At 61.7% G+C, this 16,915-nt stretch overlaps 2 protein-coding genes across 3 annotated transcripts in view; one reads left to right on the top strand and one right to left on the bottom strand.

The window, feature by feature from the left end:
• Window positions 1-5,579, top strand: part of FARP2 (FERM, ARH/RhoGEF and pleckstrin domain protein 2) — a 100,989-nt gene extending 95,410 nt beyond the window's left edge. Inside the window, exons 22-27 of the mRNA XM_033113003.1 lie at window positions 1,902-1,984; window positions 2,892-3,010; window positions 3,293-3,456; window positions 4,412-4,519; window positions 4,633-4,784; window positions 4,926-5,579. Coding sequence (XP_032968894.1) covers window positions 1,902-1,984; window positions 2,892-3,010; window positions 3,293-3,456; window positions 4,412-4,519; window positions 4,633-4,784; window positions 4,926-4,995 — 696 coding nt within the window. The 3' untranslated portion in view covers window positions 4,996-5,579. The remainder of the gene's footprint in view (window positions 1-1,901; window positions 1,985-2,891; window positions 3,011-3,292; window positions 3,457-4,411; window positions 4,520-4,632; window positions 4,785-4,925) is intronic.
• Window positions 5,580-5,707: 128 nt separating this feature from the next.
• Window positions 5,708-16,105, bottom strand: STK25 (serine/threonine kinase 25). Of its 2 annotated transcripts, none has more exons than XM_033113001.1 (12): window positions 15,880-16,105; window positions 15,341-15,462; window positions 11,469-11,699; window positions 10,805-10,861; window positions 10,196-10,304; window positions 9,409-9,566; window positions 9,149-9,334; window positions 8,672-8,817; window positions 8,333-8,447; window positions 8,055-8,126; window positions 6,348-6,484; window positions 5,708-6,212 (listed from the first exon to the last, which is right to left on the bottom strand). In XM_033113001.1, exons 2-12 carry the CDS (start codon window positions 15,368-15,370, stop codon window positions 6,173-6,175), a joined length of 1,281 nt encoding a protein of 426 aa, XP_032968892.1. In that variant the 5' UTR covers window positions 15,371-15,462; window positions 15,880-16,105; the 3' UTR covers window positions 5,708-6,172. The 2 variants fall into 2 exon arrangements, with proteins under 2 accessions (XP_032968892.1, XP_032968893.1); XM_033113002.1 differs by having other exon boundaries at window positions 15,942-16,105.
• Window positions 16,106-16,915: the final 810 nt, after the last annotated feature.

Raw genomic sequence — 16,915 nt, 5'->3', positions numbered from 1 at the left:
ACCCGTCATTCGTTCTCCATTTTAAAAAGTTTTTTGTTATTCTCAAGTATGTAATTCTTCCAAATAAATTTTAGAATCAAACCACCACTGGGATTTCTATTGAAATTGCATTACAGTCATGCGCCGCTTGATGACAAGAGTCTGTTCTGAGAAGTGTGTCATTTGGTGATTTTGTCGTTATGCGAACTCCACGGAGGCAGCTGCACACCCAGGTGGTACAGCCTCCCACACACCTGGGCTGCATGGGCCAGCCCACCACTCCTGAGCTACCTGCTTGCACGGCCCGTTACAGTAGTGAATACTGTAGGCAATCGTGAGACAATGCTAAGTATGTTTGGATCTAAACAGAAAGGTACAGTAAAAATATGGTATAAAAGATAAAAAATAGGGGGGAAAAAGATAAAAAATGGTTCGTGTGTGTAAGCATTTACTATGCATGGAGCCTGCAGACTGGAAGCTGCTCTGGGCGAGTGAGTGAAGGGTGAGTGGATGTGGAGGTGAAGGACAGGACTGCACAACTGGAGACTTTATCAACACCGCGTACTCTGGCTTCGCTAAATTTATAGAACAACGGGAGATTACGTCAAGCACCAGAGAAAATAATGCAATCGAAAGACACAGGAAACACGAAACATGAGGCTACTGGTGGTGTAACAACGTACTGTGTTATAGCAAGCTTTTTTTTAGTCGTGGAAAGGGTACACTCTAAAATAACGGTGAAAAGTATAGCATAGTAAATACATAAACTAATAACATGGTCGTTTATTATCATCCGTGTACATACTGTACATAATTATATCTGCTACACTTTTATACAGCCGGCAGCACAATAGATGTGTTTAGGCCAGCATCACCTCAAGACGTGTGAGGAATGCATTGTGCTAGGACATTATGACAGCTATGGTGTCTGTAGGCGACAGGAATCGTTCAGCTCCAATATAATCTTATGTGAACACGAAACACGAAACATCTGAGGCTGTTGTTGCACCGTCATATATGCAGTCTGTTGTTGACCAAAACATTGTTATGTGGTGCTTAGCTATAAATTTACATATTAACTTAGGGGAAGGCTAACATCTGAAAACCTTCTCCTGCTGGCCATTGTGCATGTTAATTTCAGATCTTTTCTGTGGCGTGTAAGGCTCAGTGGTTGATGTCGGTAGGCCCTGCACAGGGAAGCTGTCCATTCTGTGAGATGATCTGTAATTGGCTGGTCCTGGGAGAGGATGGTGGCTCTTGGCTTGAGAAAGATAATCTTTATTGTGTTAACACGACTTCCTTCTGTTTTTATCTAAGAGATATTATCAGAAATATCATGTTGGATTTTAGCAAAGGTGCTTTCAGCTTGTAGAGAAATTATCACTTTTTTCCCTTTTACTTTGTGGCAGGGTTATTTCTGTTATCAGCTTCCTACTGTCAGACCATCCGTGCAGTCCTAGAACAGCCCTGCTTGGTCACAGGAAAATGTCCTGTCTGTGCTTTTAGGTTCAATTAGGTGACATTTTATTTTGGAGTTATTCCATTTAGTCATTTATAACTGAGATTAATCTGTGTAGGTTTTTCTCTGAACCTAATTTGATTAGGTTTTGTAACCTAGTTTTTAAGATTTATTGTCCACCTTTCTTTTTAGTGATGATAACGCTCAACATTTTTTCCTGTGCTTGATTTTCAGCTGATAGTGCTGGACCCACCGGTGAGTAGTTGGGTGCTCTGTGGCCCACAGCTCACCCACACGGGTGGCAGGTGCCATGGCATGGGGACCCCTCGTGCTACCGTAGCACCTTGTATTCAGCGTAGACTTGGACAGCACAGAGCTTCCACGTCACCTATGGTGTGCTTCAAGCTTGGCTTCAGCCAGCCTTTCTCCTGGTCCAGACTTCTACCTCTTTTCCCACCCACAGGTAGAAGAAAGCGAGAATGAATGGTCTGTTCCACACTGTTTCACCATTTGTGCAGCTCAGAAAACAATTGTGGTGGCAGCCAGGTAAGGGCCTTCCACATTTGCATTCCAGTGGGCCCTGGGGTCCCAGGAGTGGGGGCCTCCCTGTCATGACCCAGAGTCCCCTCCGAGTTGTGGGAGTGTCACTCCCACAGGTGTAGGAGTGACGTATGCCCCTTAAGCGATGCTTCTCCCCTGGTAGGGAGCTTGGGGGAAGCCTGACTTGAGAACGTCCCCGCAGACACTGGCTGTGGTGCTGCCAAGGTGCTCCCTGCATCTCGGGTTCATAGCACTTGAACTGCGAGGGGCCTGTGAGGATGGTCGGTCTCCAGGGGCATGAGCCCTTTGGCACATTCAAGTCAAGGGGCAGTGCCAGCAGGCTAGTGGGAAGAGCCTGGCAGGGCAGCCCTACCTGCATCCTGATTGGGCCGCAGCTCAGGAGCAAGTGGCCCCTTTCTCACCTCCCCACATCAGATCAACGGGAAGGCGACCTGAGCTCAAAAGCGACAGGGAGGGCCCCACCTTGGTCATCGTGCTGTGCTCAGTCCCTCTGCTGCGAGAGTCGGGTGTCCCCAGTGCATTTCTCCTTCTCCTGGCGGGCACCCGACTCTCGGCTTCCAGCCTGCTATGTCCTGGCCGCCCTCAGAGAGCACCGGACATGTAACTGCCAGGGACCTTGGCAGCTCAGTAATGAACAGGAACCAATGCTGTACCTGAGCACCAAACTTAGCCTTATTTCTGGAACAAACTGCCCTGTAAAGCATCCCATTCCACACCCCCCGGCAGCTCCGAGGGGGATGCAGGCTTGGCCACCAGCAGAATTTCCCACAGCCCTCTGGACCCACAAGACTGGGTGCAGGGGTGACACGGGGACTCTGACCTCTGTCCCCGAGAGGTTGGCGCAACAAGGTGCCCTGCCAGCCGGCTCTGAGCCTCGGCCCTCCCCCCGCAGCACGCGGCTAGAGAAGGAGAAGTGGATGCACGACCTGAACACCGCGATCGCAGCGGCCAAGGGCAGCGGTGACATGACCCTGGCACTGCCCGGCTGCACGGTGTGCGCTCCTCCCCGCAGTGAGTCCTGGCCCAGACCCCGGGAGCCCCCCACTGCGCCTAAGGAAGCTTTTCTATAGCCTGGTTTCCTTGGTCACGGTCTGCCTGCTAAGCACACGCTCCTTTCATAAGGAACGTTCCAGGCCACGCCCGGGGCGAGGGGGGGGAAGGTGCCGTGAGCTCTTCTGGCAGAAGCACTGTGTGGTTTTCCTTTGTCCGCCCTTGACGGGGCACGGCGGCTCCCCTGATGTGCTTGCCCAGGGTGGTCCGGGTCCACTGAGCCAGGGCTGGCTTCTCCCCCAGGATCCTCCGACGAGGTCTCTGTGGAGCAAGAGTCGGAAGAAGATGCTCGTGGCGCCCACAGCTCCTTGGAGGTGCAGGGCCAGCACCGGGCCAACACCACGGTGCACGTGTGCTGGTACCGCAACACCAGTGTGTCCAGAGCTGACCACAGCGCCGCCGTCAAGGTGCAGCACCCTCTCTGCTCGCGCTGGCTGCTGGGGGGGATCCCAGGTGGCAGGGCTGAGCTGCAGCCTGCTCTCCACCTTGGTCAGGAATCGCTTTGGAAAAGCCCCTCGGACAGAGCAGCTCAGGCTTTGCCAGCACTGTGGGTGTGTGCTGGCAAGTACCAGGAGGGTGGTGACCCCAGAGCTCTCAGATGGGCCTGTCCCTGTCACGGGTGGTTGTCGCCTCCCCTCTGCCTCCATCACTTGAAGCGTCACTTTAGACTCCAGCCACTCACTGCTCAGGTCACCTCCCATTCAGTGTGGTTTTGAGCTTGTTGAACCTGGGGGCCAGGACGGTGGGCTCGGCACATAGGGTGTATGTAAGGGGGGAGTATGTCCCCTGCGAGCCTGGGGCAATGGCCCTGGACACCTCCTCAGCCATCTGTCAGTGGGTGCAGGCCTGGGTCATGGAGAGGGCCCTGTTGTACACTAATGTGCTCGGGTGAGGGTACAAGGAGAGAAGCGGTGGCACCGGCCAGAGGGCGGGAGGGCTGGCAGGAGAGGGACACTGCAGAGAGCAGGCCTCCCCTCGGCCAGGACCTCAGCTCAGCTCAGCTCAGCACTGAGAGGGCAGCTCAGGCCTCCCCTGGCGGTGTGGACGGCACACTTGGGCACCCTGTTCAGGCCTGGAGTTCCATGCCTCCCGCCACCACGTGAAAGAACCTTCTAGACTTGGCCTATGTGATCTGTTACGGCCTCCTCACACGGGGGATTTGTGATGTAGGGGGAGAGAGACTTGTTAGCTTAACTACTGAGGAGCAGTTTTGCTGCAGGAAGGTGCTGATCACGGCCACACAGGTAAAACCGAGGCAGCACGCATGCTTGGGGAGGCCAGGGGACGACCGGGTCAGGAGGGTGAGCGCTCTGGGGACTGGGGTCTCGGGTGCCGTGACTTATGATTTTCCTTTTCTGTCAGAACCAGCTTTCAGGGTATCTGTTAAGAAAATTCAAAAACAGTAATGGCTGGCAGAAGCTCTGGGTGGTCTTCACCAATTTCTGTTTGTTCTTCTACAAAACTCACCAGGTATAGTAGCTTCACGGAGCTTGGGGACCCCAGCGTCCCGTTGGTGGCCGGTGTGGTGTGGGGGCTGGGGAGCGCCGTGGAGCCGTGCCCATGCCGTCCTTTACCGCCCTCAGGATGACTACCCCCTGGCCAGCCTCCCGCTGCTGGGCTACAGCGTGAGTGTCCCTGGGGAGGCCGACGGCATCCACAAGGAGCACGTCTTCAAGCTCCAGTTCAGGTCCCACGTCTACTTCTTCCGGGCCGAGAGCAAGTACACGTGTGGGAGGTGCGTGCAGGGGCTGCAGAGGGAGGGCTGGGCGCTGTGGCCGGGGTTCTAGCTGGCCCAATGATACCATTCCCAGGAAGGTATCTGAGCGCAAGCCCTGGGGGGCATCCTGGGGTACTGACAGGCCACCCTGTTCTGCAGGTGGATGGAGGTGATTGAGAGAGCCAGCAGCTCGCCTGGGAGGGCTGGGCCCCCCGAGGAGGAGGCATGAAGCCCATCCTGCCCAACGAGAGCGCTGAGGGAGCAGAAGGGTCAGCACGTGCCCCACTACTGCTTGTCCAGAGTCTTCCCAACAACAGACCAACTGTGTGGGTGGGCCTCACAGTGACAGCTGGGGGGGGCATCGTCCCCCTTGAGACCCAGTGCAGTCCCTGTGCAGAACACACCCGCAAGTGGAAACACAGGCCCAGCTCCTGTGTGGTGACCAAAGGTGGCAGTCCCCTGCCCTCTCCTCTTCCAGAGCAGGGCCCCGCTGGGGACTGGCTTTGAACAGGAACCAGGTGGCCCCGCACCACTTGACACGTGCTGTGCTCAGGCCCAGGTGGCCTGTCCTTCAGTCTGGGTCAACCAGGGGCAGAGCACAGCAGAAGACCAGCAGAAGCCAGTCTGGTGCCCACCCCACATACCTCTGGGGAAGTGGAAACCAAAGTGCCCACGTGGCCCTGGGAGCACAAGGGCCCAATTCTTAGCACCCATGTTTTGTAACAAGTGCAAGCCCACGTGTGTGCTGTTCATGCAGACGTGCGTGTGGCTAAAAATAAAGGGCATCTCCCTGCGCCTGCATGCCACCCTGTTCAGTGTGGGGTCACCCCAAGGTCCCCATGTGCTGTGACGAGGACTTGGAAGCCAGAAACTGGGTGCTCCAAGGGGGAGACCGGGCAGTCGGGGCCCCGCCAGGTGCAGGTCCCTACCCACCACCAGCATGTTTCCAATTCAGGTCTTTATTGAAAGTGGCAGGAGCCTCTCGATGTTCTACGAAAACTAACACTGTAACCTCAGGATATACAGGGAAGGAAGTTCAGTTTTCTTAACAAACAAAATATTCTGGCCGACACACGTGCTTAGAGAAGACACGGCACCTGATGTGACACCACAAGGCAAATGTATGGCCACCGGGGCCGAGTGGGGACAAACGCTCATGTGCCTGTCTCCATGCATCAGTCTGAGCGGCCGCCCCACCAAGGGCGTCTGGACAAGACTGAGCCTGCCGTCTCCATGGGGCTGCTTGGCTCCCCATGGATCTTTGCGGCGGAGGGGAAGGGGGACAGCCCTCTGACCAGGGTGGGGGGCTATGAGCCCACAGTGAGGCCCACACGGCGGTGACACGTCAGCCAGATCCTCACAGAGCTCCAAACAAGACCCTCCTGTCCGCCTCCAAAACAGCGGCCTCAGCGGGTGGATGTCAGGTGGTTTCTGTTGTGGGAAAACCTAGAGGAGAGAGGCCCTGTCACGCTCCTGCCCCAGTGCAGGCCCTGTGGGAAGCCACCAGGTGGCACGGGCCCACTGTGGGCAGGGGGGGCCCGCCGCCCCTCCCCAGCCCTCAGAAGCAGGTCGCCCCCTCACCTCTGCACGCGCTCCACCAGGCGAGCCATCAGCTTGTCCGAGATGCCGGGGCAGGACTCCTCAGCCAGGCTGAAGGCGTTCTCCAGCTCCTCCAGCGCCCCCACTCCTCCGCCGCTCTGCCTGTGTTTCTCCTTGAGCTGTGGAGGGACACCGAGCAGGTGTGGCAGGAGGGAGGGGTGGGGACCAAGTAAGGCCGTGGGTGGAGGCACCCGACAGAGACCACTGAGCAGAGGGCGATTCCATCCTCTCCTGGTCAGAGGCTCACGCCGCCCCTCACCCTGCACTTGGGGGTCCCAGGCAGCACGCCTCCACCCCCACCAGAGCCCTCTGCGCTCCTTCCACCGCCATGCTAAGGACAGCTGGGTGGCGCCAAGCACCTCAGGGCTCTGAATGGAAGCCCAGCCACCTGAAGGCAGGTGCTGCCTCTTGGGGAATCTCAGATCGTGGTTCTCAAGAAGGGCCCAGCTAACCACAGGGCTTCCTCCCAACTGGGGGTCACAGAAGCGCTCAGCTCTGGTCCAGTGCGCTTGAGAAAACAAACCCCAAAAACTCCCAGAGTGCACTGCGCAGCCACACTGCCAGCTCTGACCCTTGAGGCCACAGGGTGCCAGCAGTCCCTTCAGCCCTGCTGCTCCAAGCTGTGGGAACCGGCGGGAAGAAGCCGCGCTCCCCAGCTGACCCGGGGGCGGGGTTGGACACTGGCCAGCATGGTCCTCCCCCCTGCCACACTCCTCATGCCCACAGACACAGGGAAAGGCGCACATCTCCCAGGACAGCCTGCCCAACAGCCTGAGCTCAGGCCCAGCCCACAGAACCCGGAGCTCCAGGCTGTGCCCCTGGTGGCCTGGGTGGCACTCCGCTTCCCTACCGAGCTCTCTACAGTGCGAAGGCAGGCAGCCTACAGTGTCCCAACCTCAAAGATGGTCCACTACACATGCACAAAGCAGCCCTGGGAGATGCCAGCCAGGCCCTCTTCTCCAACGCCTGCCACCTCCCCAGGCCCCACCCCACGTGGGGCCCAGTGTGAGGACCAGCCCCCAATCCAACTGTCCAAGCCAAGCCCCACAAGTTCCCACATGCCTGCAAGGCCACTGTGACAGTCCCTCTGCCCCACCAACTCTACCCCACCTCCTCGCCCTGGAACCCCAGGCTCCTGGGGGCGGGAGCACGCCTGCTGGGCCCAGAGGCCCCCACCTTCCTCAGGAGGTGCCTCCACGCTCTCACACCCTGGACCCCACATGCTATTGTCACTCCTGGGTGGGAGCTGGTCACAGGACCTACTGCTGGCCCTGAGTCCAGGGTGTGGGAGCTCCTGACCACATCATACTCCTGGGGACGCTACCAACGTGACAAACACCGGGTCACATGACCACCGTGAGTCAGTCACCCTTGAGCCCCGCTGCCCTGGGCCTGGCGCCCTGCACCAAGAACTAGACGTGCCGGCTCTTCTGGGTACCTATACATGTGTAGTTCAGAGCCACCCTGGGATCCCAGAGGACATGAGCAGGCCACAGAACTGGCAAGGGTCCCGTTAGGGCAGTTTGTCCTAGCCATTTCTAGGCCCCTGCTCAGGAAGCCCGGTCGCCAGGTCACACCACAGCGGTTTCCACCAGACCTGGAAACCCCATGTACCAGGTGGGGCTGGCCGGCCCCCTCGTCACGGTGCTCCGGCCCACTGACTCCCAGGACCCCCAGCCCAGCCCTCACCTCTCCGAAGACAGGCCGGACCAGCGTGGACAGGCACTGGGACCGCGGCTGCCTCTTGACAGGCTCCGCAGACTGCAAGAGCAAGACCATGTGGGTGAGCGGGGGAGGAGTGGTCAGGACAGGCGTGCCCTGCCCCCACCCCGTTTCTGGCCTCCTTGGAAGGCACAACCTGTGGGAGCATCAGCCCGGGAGGGGCGCCACCCCACAGCCGCCTCCTGGTCAACTGACAGGCCCCACCCTCCCAGCATGTGTGAGGGGCCCGGCATGGTGGGCCAGACCTTCTGGGGGCCATGCAGGGCCGTGCCCTTGTGCAGCTTGCTGTGCGGGCTCGGCCGGATGGTGGGGGGGAACGTCCAGACGGGGCCCTGCTCTCCGTCCTCAGCATCGCCGTCACTGCAGAGGAGGGTGAAGTCACAAGGGCCCTGGGTGCTGGGATTCAGGGGTGTTCCAAGCACATGCCTTTCAGCCTCCCCGCTGCCGAGGCCGCCTCACAGCCCTAAGTGCCAGGTAGGGTCCTGCCCAGGCCGCAGGGGCCAGGTGATGACCCAGGTCCCTGTCAACTGGCCCCCACAGCCCTGCCCTGAGCAGGGCCCCCGCGGGACAAGCTAGGCCCCTACATGTCAGAGTCCTCGGAGCTGGACTCCTCGCCGTGCCCCTCCGACTTCCAGCGCTTGTAGCGGTCAATGAGCTCGGTGAGGAAGGAGGTCTTCTTGGTGTGGCGCGTGATGAACTTGTGCTTCAGGAGCTCTTTGGCGGTGGGCCGCTGCGGGGGTCGGACATGGGTCAGCAGGCCAGGGCACGGTGGGGCTCTGCCCTCCGAACTCCGGGAGGAGCTTGGACCCGGCTGGGGTGTGGCGTGGCCGTGCCTTCTCGCTCAGGGAGGGCTCAGTGAAGGGTCCCAGGGTGGCAGGGGGCAACTGGGAAGCTGGGGGGGGGGGGAACTGCATGCCGTCCCCCCAGGTGAGCACCCTCCACAAGCTGCTCTGGATGGGGGGCGGGTCGGGGTGAGGCAGGAGCTGGCACGGAAGGGCCACACCACACCCCCCCTGCGCCCCTCCCCCCTGCCCCCCTGAGCCAGGAGACTGCAGGCTTACGAATCGGGGGTCCTTGTTGAGGCAGGCCTCCACAAACTCTTTGAAGGGCTTGCTGTGGTGGCCCTCCAGCGTGGGGGGACTGTTCTTAGGGATCAGGAACAGGACACGCATGGGGTGCAGGTCGGAGTTTGGAGGCTCGCCCTTGGCCAGCTCGATGGCTGTGATCCCCAGCGACCAGATGTCGGCCTAACAGAGCCACACAGGACATTGGCCACTGCGGCCTGAGCCACCACAGCTGCCCTCACACCTGTCATGCCCACCTTGAAGTCGTAGGCCGACTGCTTGATGACCTCAGGTGCCATCCAGAAGGGGGTGCCCACAAACGTGTTCCTCTTGATCTGTGTGTCCGTGAGCTGCCCCGCCACCCCGAAGTCTGCCAGCTTCACGTCACCCTGCTCCGAGAGCAGCACGTTGGCAGCTGCTCAACACAGGACAGCAGGCCTCACACACTCGGAACCATGAAGCCCCTACCCCTGTCCACCTGGCCTCAGGGCTGTCCCCGGGACCTCGGCCTGTCTCCACCCGGGAGGCAGATGGGCCCAGGGCCACAGGCCACTGCCGGCAAGTTCTCACAGAGTGAGGGCCCCTCCCCTCCCACGTGCTGGCCTCTTATGACAGATCCCAAGAACAGAGCAGCTGCCCTTTTCTGGCACACTGCCCTTCCCACTCCACCACTCTTCTCCAGTTAGTCCCCTCAGCCACGTCCTTCCCCAGGGACACTCGGCAGGGCTGGCCCACAAGAGGGCTCAAACCCACACCCGACCTAAGAATGCACACTTTCGGTTTAAACAGGGTCCCTTCTTACACTAGAAGCGCAGCTGGTATGTGACGTACGGAGACATACAGGGAACTAAGGAAGTTCAACCCATTACTGGCAATGTCTTCTGGCAATGGAGCCAGGTGGTGCCACTCAGGTTCCAGCGGCCGCAGGGAGTGGAGGCCGGGAGCACTGAGCTACAGGGCCCCACACCCAGACCCCCGGCGCCACCAGCGCGCCCCGCACAGCGACCTGCCACCTTGCCCGTGCAGGAGCCGCGCCCCAGGGACCTTTGATGTCTCGGTGGATCTTCCTTTCCGAGTGCAGGTAGTCCAGGCCCTTTAGGATCTCCCTCAGGATGGTGGCGATGTAGGTCTCCTCCAGGGGGCCCGGTTTCAGCTGCAGGCAGATGGGACAGCAGCTAACTGCCCAGACCCATCGCCCAGACCTGAGCTCGACCCCCTCCACCAGAGGACGGGTGACCCTGCGATGGCGGGGCTTCCTATGCCATCAACTACTCTGAAATAAAACGAAGTTTCAGATGCGGGGCAGGTGGCTGTGGGGAGCCTGTTTTTAGAGAACACGTGCTACCGTCACCTTCGCTATAACGCTAACAGATGAGAATGTGCCCCTGCCACACTCCTGAGCCTGTCTATCTGGGGGCACTAACCCACCTGTCCCCCACAGCCAGCAGAGAGGCCCAAGGCCCCTCAGCACCAACCAGGGGGCTGCAAACAGCTCCTAACACCTAACACACCAGGGCAGCAAAGGAGAGGGGGCCCTGGGAGCCCAGGGGCCGTGGGCGGTGGGTCCAGGGACGCTGGTGGGACAAGCCCACAGCGACCTTCCTGTGTGGTGCTGCCCTGGCAAGCCGCCCACCGTTTCGGCCTCCCCCTCACCAGGTCCAGCGCGGAGCCTCCGCCCAGGTACTCCATGATAATCCACAGCTTCGTGCTCTGGGACCAGAGAAGTGCCTGTCAGCAGATATATGGCAGCGAACAAGACGCCCCCAGGCCCCAGGACACACACCTTGGGGCCCCTCGAGGGCCCTCCCACAACGGGCTCCAGCAGCCTCCCACCTCCCTTCCCATCACACCCACTGCGGCAGCTTTGCAGACGGGCCAAGTGCTCAAACCAGCAACAAGTCCACTGTGCCAACCCCTCAAACACCAAGCTGGGAGAACGACTGCCAGCCCTCGACACCTCATGCCAGGGGGCCCTACGCAGCCCCCAGCTGGCGCTGCGCTCCGGGCTCCGGGCTCCAGCTGCAGGGCTCGCTCCCAGTGCTACCAGCAGGGCCTCCTAGACGCCGCCCGTGGGGGTCGCCCCAGCCCCGGGACATGGCGCAGCCGGGTGAGGCGCGGGCTCACACAGCCAACCCAGAGCCACTGCGCCTGCACACCCTGCTCGTGCTGGCCACCGCCAGGGCTCTCCCGAGGATGAGACCAGGTCCCCCCACACACCCGCCTGGCCTCGGGGGGCCCCTCGCCCTCAGCCAGGCCTGCCCGCCCGCAGAACCCGGGGCCCATGGCTCGCTGTGGGCGGAGCCCCGCCTGCAGGCACCTTCAGGTAGGAGCCGAAGTAGCGGGTGATGTAAGGGCTGTCGCACTGACTGAGCACCGTGATTTCCTGCTGGATGTCCTCGATCTCGTCCTCCGCCTCCTCCAGGTCGATGACCTTGATGGCCACCACCTCCTTGGAGCGGTTGTCGATGCCCTTGAACACCTCCCCGAAGGAGCCCTTGCCGATGCGGTCCAGCCTGGTGAAGAGCGCCTCCGGGTCCACGCGCGGGTGCTGCGGAGGGCGGCCCTGTCAGGGGCGGGGCCGCGCGCCAGGCAGCCAGCGCCCCTACGTTCTCTGCTCTGTGCGCTCCTTCTTTTATCCGTTTTGTTCAGAAAACGTCAATTTCCCCTCCACACCAGGGAAAGACCCTGAGAGCACAGACGCCTGGCTCCAGCTCAGGGGCCCGGGCCACGGGGGTCCCTGCTGGCCACCCTCGGGTGGCGCAGACCAAGCAAGGCTCAGTGAGGGTTAAAAGGGACGAGGAGGTGGAGCTCGGGGACCCAGACTCCCCGTGTCATGCTGTCAGGTGCAGCATGTACAGCCCCCCAAGAGCGAACGTGGTGAAACCCGTGAGCGTAACGATGTGCTGGCGTTGACTCGTCAGTTGTAACCAACATATAACCCTACCCCAGACGTCGATAACAGGCGAACACCGAGGGGACTCGCTCATTTTCCTGTGAACCTAACTGCTCCAAGAACCAGTCTGTTAAGAACACACACCCAGCGTGCATGAGCTGGTCTCTCCCTGCACGCCTGGCAGCCACACCTTAGAGAAGGCTTCCCTCCGCCACCCAGACCCCGCCCTCAGGATGCCCCACCCCACACCAGCACCAGCACCCAGCTGCAAAGCCCTGCGTGTCTGGATGCTTGAGCCCGGACCCTCAAACAGCACAGCAGACGGCCCACAAGGTCCTCAGACTGCAACACCAGCAAGGCCCGACAGGCACGGAGCCGCAGGTGCAAACAGTGGCCAGGCCGAGAACCATAGACTTGACCCGAACCCTCGGTGACCCCCCAGGGCTCCTGGGAACACTGCACTTTCAGAAAGCCAGGGGCAGTCCTCACAGGCCAGTGACGAGGGGGAACCGGGTGCCTTGGGCAGGCCCCAGAAGGGCTGGGGGTGGAGGCCTGGCATCTTGTCCACAGAGGCAGAAAGGGTTTTCCAAGCCCCACAGGCATCAAATCCATCAGGCACACCTCCCTCTGAAGACACCCCCCCTACTCTCCCACACACCCCCACAAAGCCAATGTGAAGGCAAAATCACGCTCCGCCGGCTGTGCTGTGCCCGGAGCTGAGTGCCGTCCCAGGGAGGCAGTGTCTCCCCAGTCTCGGGGTTCCCCAGGGCCGGAGCTCACCTGCCTGGCTGCAGACGGAGGCTACATGTCAACCAGAGAATGCAGTTACCTGTCTTCCCGGGGTTAGTAACCAAAAAGAAGGGGACATACGCAGGCCCACACCTGTGAACACACCACGCCACGTAAGCCAGAAGAGTGAAGGCTGCACGAGGACAGGCGCTTTGGAGGGGAGCGGGCGGGGGCCGGGGGACAGCAGCAATGTCTCAACACAGAATCCTCCCCAACAAGGCAGCTGGGCAAGGCAGCAGCCAGAGGCAGATGCCCCAAGCCGGTGGTGAGGTGTCCCCTTGCACCGCGGCTCAGCCTGTTAAGGGATGTGGCCAGCCCCACTGGAACCGGCAGCCCAGTACACGTGGAAGAGAAACAACCGCGAAGCTTGCAGCCAGCCTACTGCCAGGAAGACCCCAAAACCAAGGTCAAGGGAAAGCAGGCTTCAAATCACAGCTGCTCAGGTCTTCAGGTGTGACCTACCATACCGCTGACCACTGAGCGAGCAGCACAAAAAGGCTTTCCTGCCAGAGAGAAAACCTGCTCCACTGGCTTCCACGTGGGGACCTCGCCGGCCCCGCCCGGCCTTGGCCAGAGCCGATCTGGCCCCCCACAGCCGCCAAAGGAACCCCAGCCGGCCCGCTCAGACCTCCACTGCCTTGAGCAGAACACAGTGCACCCCCTAAGCCAGAGTCCAGGCTCCACAGAAGACAGGGCCCCGAGCCTCAGGTCTCAGCACCGCTGCGGATCAGTCAAGTGAGTAGACAGGGTGTGACAGGAACACTTCTGGCTAACACTGACCCTACAGGCGTATCACCGGCTGAAGGAACGACACGCAGCTCTCAGGTCTGGGGGCCCGGGAGCCCTTCTAGACCAGGCACGTGGTCTGGACAACACTCAAGTGGCTCAACTGGCTCTGGTGGTCAAGGCCCTTGTTCTCAAGTCAGCCCTGGCACTGCCAGATTTGGGGCTACCACCTGGCAGAATGTCTGCCATTAGTTTCACCCCACAAAACAAGAGCCAAGCTGTCCCCAACCAGCACACGACAGGTGACAGCTGGTAAGCACATGGTGCTTTCACACCCCCAGCCATTCGGCCCGTAGGCGGGGGTGACATCAGAGCAGGAGCACAGGCTGTGGGGGAGCTCGCCCGCTGCTCCACACAGGGACCACCCACGAGGCCACAGTGACAGCCGTCTGGAGAGAAAATGCAGTCCTATCAGGCCTCCTGCTGCGACAAAGGCTGAGTCTGTCCGCCCCTGAAAGGACAAGGGAGCGTCCTTCCTTTGGGGTCCCTTTCCCAGCTCCTCAGCACCCACGCCCCCTCCCCGGGTCTGAGTGGGCACCCAGGCCAAGCATCAAGCACCATCAGCACAGCGGTACAGGCGGCTCCCTGCTCCAATTCCTCTCTGGGACCCATGGAGGCCACTCCTACAGCTCTTAGAAAACAAGCTCCAGGCGGACTTTTCTCCCAGCACCTTGGCGTGTACCAGACACAAAATGTCAAGCATACACGCAAAGTCTGTTAGCATCATTCAGTGTCCGTCAGCAAACCCCGGTCCCATCTGTGGCCACTGCTGGTCCAGGACGCCCTGCCCAACAGCCCTGCCCAACAGCTGCGTGTGGCTTCCGGGCGCCTCCTCCCTGCGCACCATACGACCCAGCTTCCTGCTCCTCCTGCGGGCTGAGCTCCCGACTGTGTGCACGGGAGCCAGCGGTGGGACTCCTCTCTGTAAGAGGCCACCCCTCGCCTTACAGCAGTTGGCCTAAATCGCGTCAAGGGAACAACTAACAACGAGGACACAGGAAAACCTGGCCACCAGGCAGCCACATCAGCTCCAATCACACTTCCTTTAACAAAAAAGAGGGGAGGTCCAGACCACAAGCCTCCCAACTGCCCCCTACACACACCCTCCTTTCCAGGTGCCAGCAAACTCGGGGCACACTGCAGAGGGTCCCCCAGAGTCAGCCAGTGGAGTCAGACACCTCAAGGTGTCTGAATACCGGGGATTCTAGGGAGCAACCGACCGAAGGAGGGCGGTACCACCAGGTAAGTACTGCACCTCCCTCCATGGACACACTCACGCGCGTCCCCCACTCCTACAGGAGAGCGGCCCGCTCACCCTCCCAGCCCCCCTAACCGCCCACCAGCGAGGGGTCCCCCGGAGGCCCCGCCCCGGCCCGCGTGCGCCCGACCTGCGCGATCCCAGCAGACGGACGTGCGGACAGACCCGGGGTCCCGCCCCAGCCACGCCGCCGTCCCGACCGGGCCTCTGCACAGCCTCCACGGCCTCCCACTGCGCTGCTCTGACATGCCTGCGCGCTTCTGCACCCCACAACGCTGCAGCAGCCCCCCCGTCGGCCCTGAGCCCCAGCACGCCGGGCGCCTCGGGACCGCGCCCCCTCTTGCCCACAGGTGTGCGGCACGGGTTCCCACCCACACCCCTCCCGCGCCTGCAGGCACCGCTCTGCTCCCGGCGGCCCGGCGAGCGGACACACTGCCCGCTGTCACCCCGAAACAACCCTCACCTGGCTGGCGAACCCCCTGAGGTGAGCCATGTCCGCGCCGCGCTCAGAACATCCGCCGCCACCGCGGAGGCCCCTGGATTCCGCCTCGAGGCCCTGGCACCCGGCTCGCTCGCTTCAGCCAACTGGAGGGACAGCAGGCCGCTCGCTCAGCCGGTTCAGGGGGCGCGAGGCGGCCCCTCGTCCGACCATCGGGAACAGGCTCCGAAGGGGGCGGCGGGCTGGCGTCAGGAAGGCCCCGGAAACCCCCACGGCAGCCCTTCCCCGCCCGCCCGCCCGCCCGCCCGGGGCCCGCGACCCCCGAAGGGACCGCCGCCCTGAGCGCCCCCCGAAGCCCCGCCCACCTGGCCCCCGCCCGGCACCGGCGCTCAGACCCGCTGCCCCGCGCCAGCCAACGCTCCCGGTGCCCACCCCGCGCCGGGGCCCTCTCTGCCCTCAGCCCCGCACCTTCCCCTCACCCCGCTCGCCACCTCTCGGCACCCCCACCGCTCGGCCCCCTCCCCAACCGCCCCAGGCGCGGGCTCGCCCAGCAGCGCGCCCACCTCCGGGGTACTCCATCCCGGCCTCCCCCGGCCCGCTCCGCAGTGCCCGCGCAGGCTCCCACCCGCAGCCTCCGCTCGCCCGGGGGGACACCCGGACCCTCCAGCCCGCGAAGCAGCAGCAGCGGCGGCGGCGGCGACGGCCGGAGAAAGGCCGGCGGCGGCGACGGAGAGGGCGGTGCGCGGCGTCGTGGCCCAGCGCAGGGCTCTCAGGGACACCGAGTCCGGCCGCTCGTCCAGTGCCTGGGCGTCCGCCCGCGTTGGACTACAAGTCCCGGCAGGCCAGGGGCGGGGCGGAGTCGCGGCCCGCAGGCGCGCCGCGGGGCTCGCTGGGACTCCGAGTCCCGCTTCCTGAGAGGCTCTGGACTACGTCTCCCGGCAGGCCGCGGGGCGGGACCGGGTCCGGGAGGCGGGGCCACGCCGGCGCCCCGCTTTGGGGTTGGGGCCCGCTGGGCTCTATCTTGTCTCCTTTTTGCCTTCCTCTTCCTCCGCCCCATCTTCCCCGGCTCCACTCTCCATCCTCCCCGCCCTCCCAGTGCGCTATCCACTCCGCTTCCTCCTATTCGTCTCCCTCCGCCCCCCCCCTCCCCTAGAAAACTCTCCCCTCCACCTTGGAGGGCGTCCGCCCTTCTGCTGCTGCTTATCTGGCAGCACCCACAGGGTCCTGAGGGGAGGAAAGGACCAACACATGTGGTGCATACACACAGTGCAATATTATTCAGACTGAAAAAGGACTTTCTGACACCTGATGCCACATGCATAGGCCTGAGGGCATGTGAGCAGTGAAATAAGCCAGACACAGAAGTACAAACACTGTGTGATCCCCCTTGTGTGAAGTCCTGTCATGCGGGGCGGCCTGCGGGGTCTCAGCTCCCGCTCCCCACATAAGAACGCAGGACATGGTGAGGCCAAAAAGGAACACCCACGGAGCCATAGAGAGGGGAGTCATACCACTATATTCTCGCTGGCGGCTGGGTTGGAGACAGGAAGCAGGAGCCACACTATCTACAACCTGCCGTCCACTTCTCTGCAATCTGCA

The sequence above is a fragment of the Rhinolophus ferrumequinum genome, chromosome 8, assembly GCF_004115265.2.
Source record: "Rhinolophus ferrumequinum isolate MPI-CBG mRhiFer1 chromosome 8, mRhiFer1_v1.p, whole genome shotgun sequence".
NCBI lineage: Eukaryota > Metazoa > Chordata > Mammalia > Chiroptera > Rhinolophidae > Rhinolophus > Rhinolophus ferrumequinum.
This window is presented reverse-complemented; position numbering and strand designations above follow the sequence as displayed.

What these genes read in the sequence shown, in the direction of transcription:
- STK25 (XM_033113001.1), bottom strand. Translation starts at nt 15,370, where the DNA reads ATGGCTCACCTCAGGGGGTTCGCCAGCCAG. An exon ending in GAGGCTCCGCGCTGGACCTG is followed by an intron (nt 10,305 to 10,804) that starts GTGAGGGGGAGG and finishes ATCTGCCTGCAG; the next exon opens with CTGAAACCGGGCCCCCTGGA. An exon ending in GATCCACCGAGACATCAAAG is followed by an intron (nt 9,567 to 10,195) that starts GTCCCTGGGGCG and finishes TGTGTTGAGCAG; the next exon opens with CTGCCAACGTGCTGCTCTCG.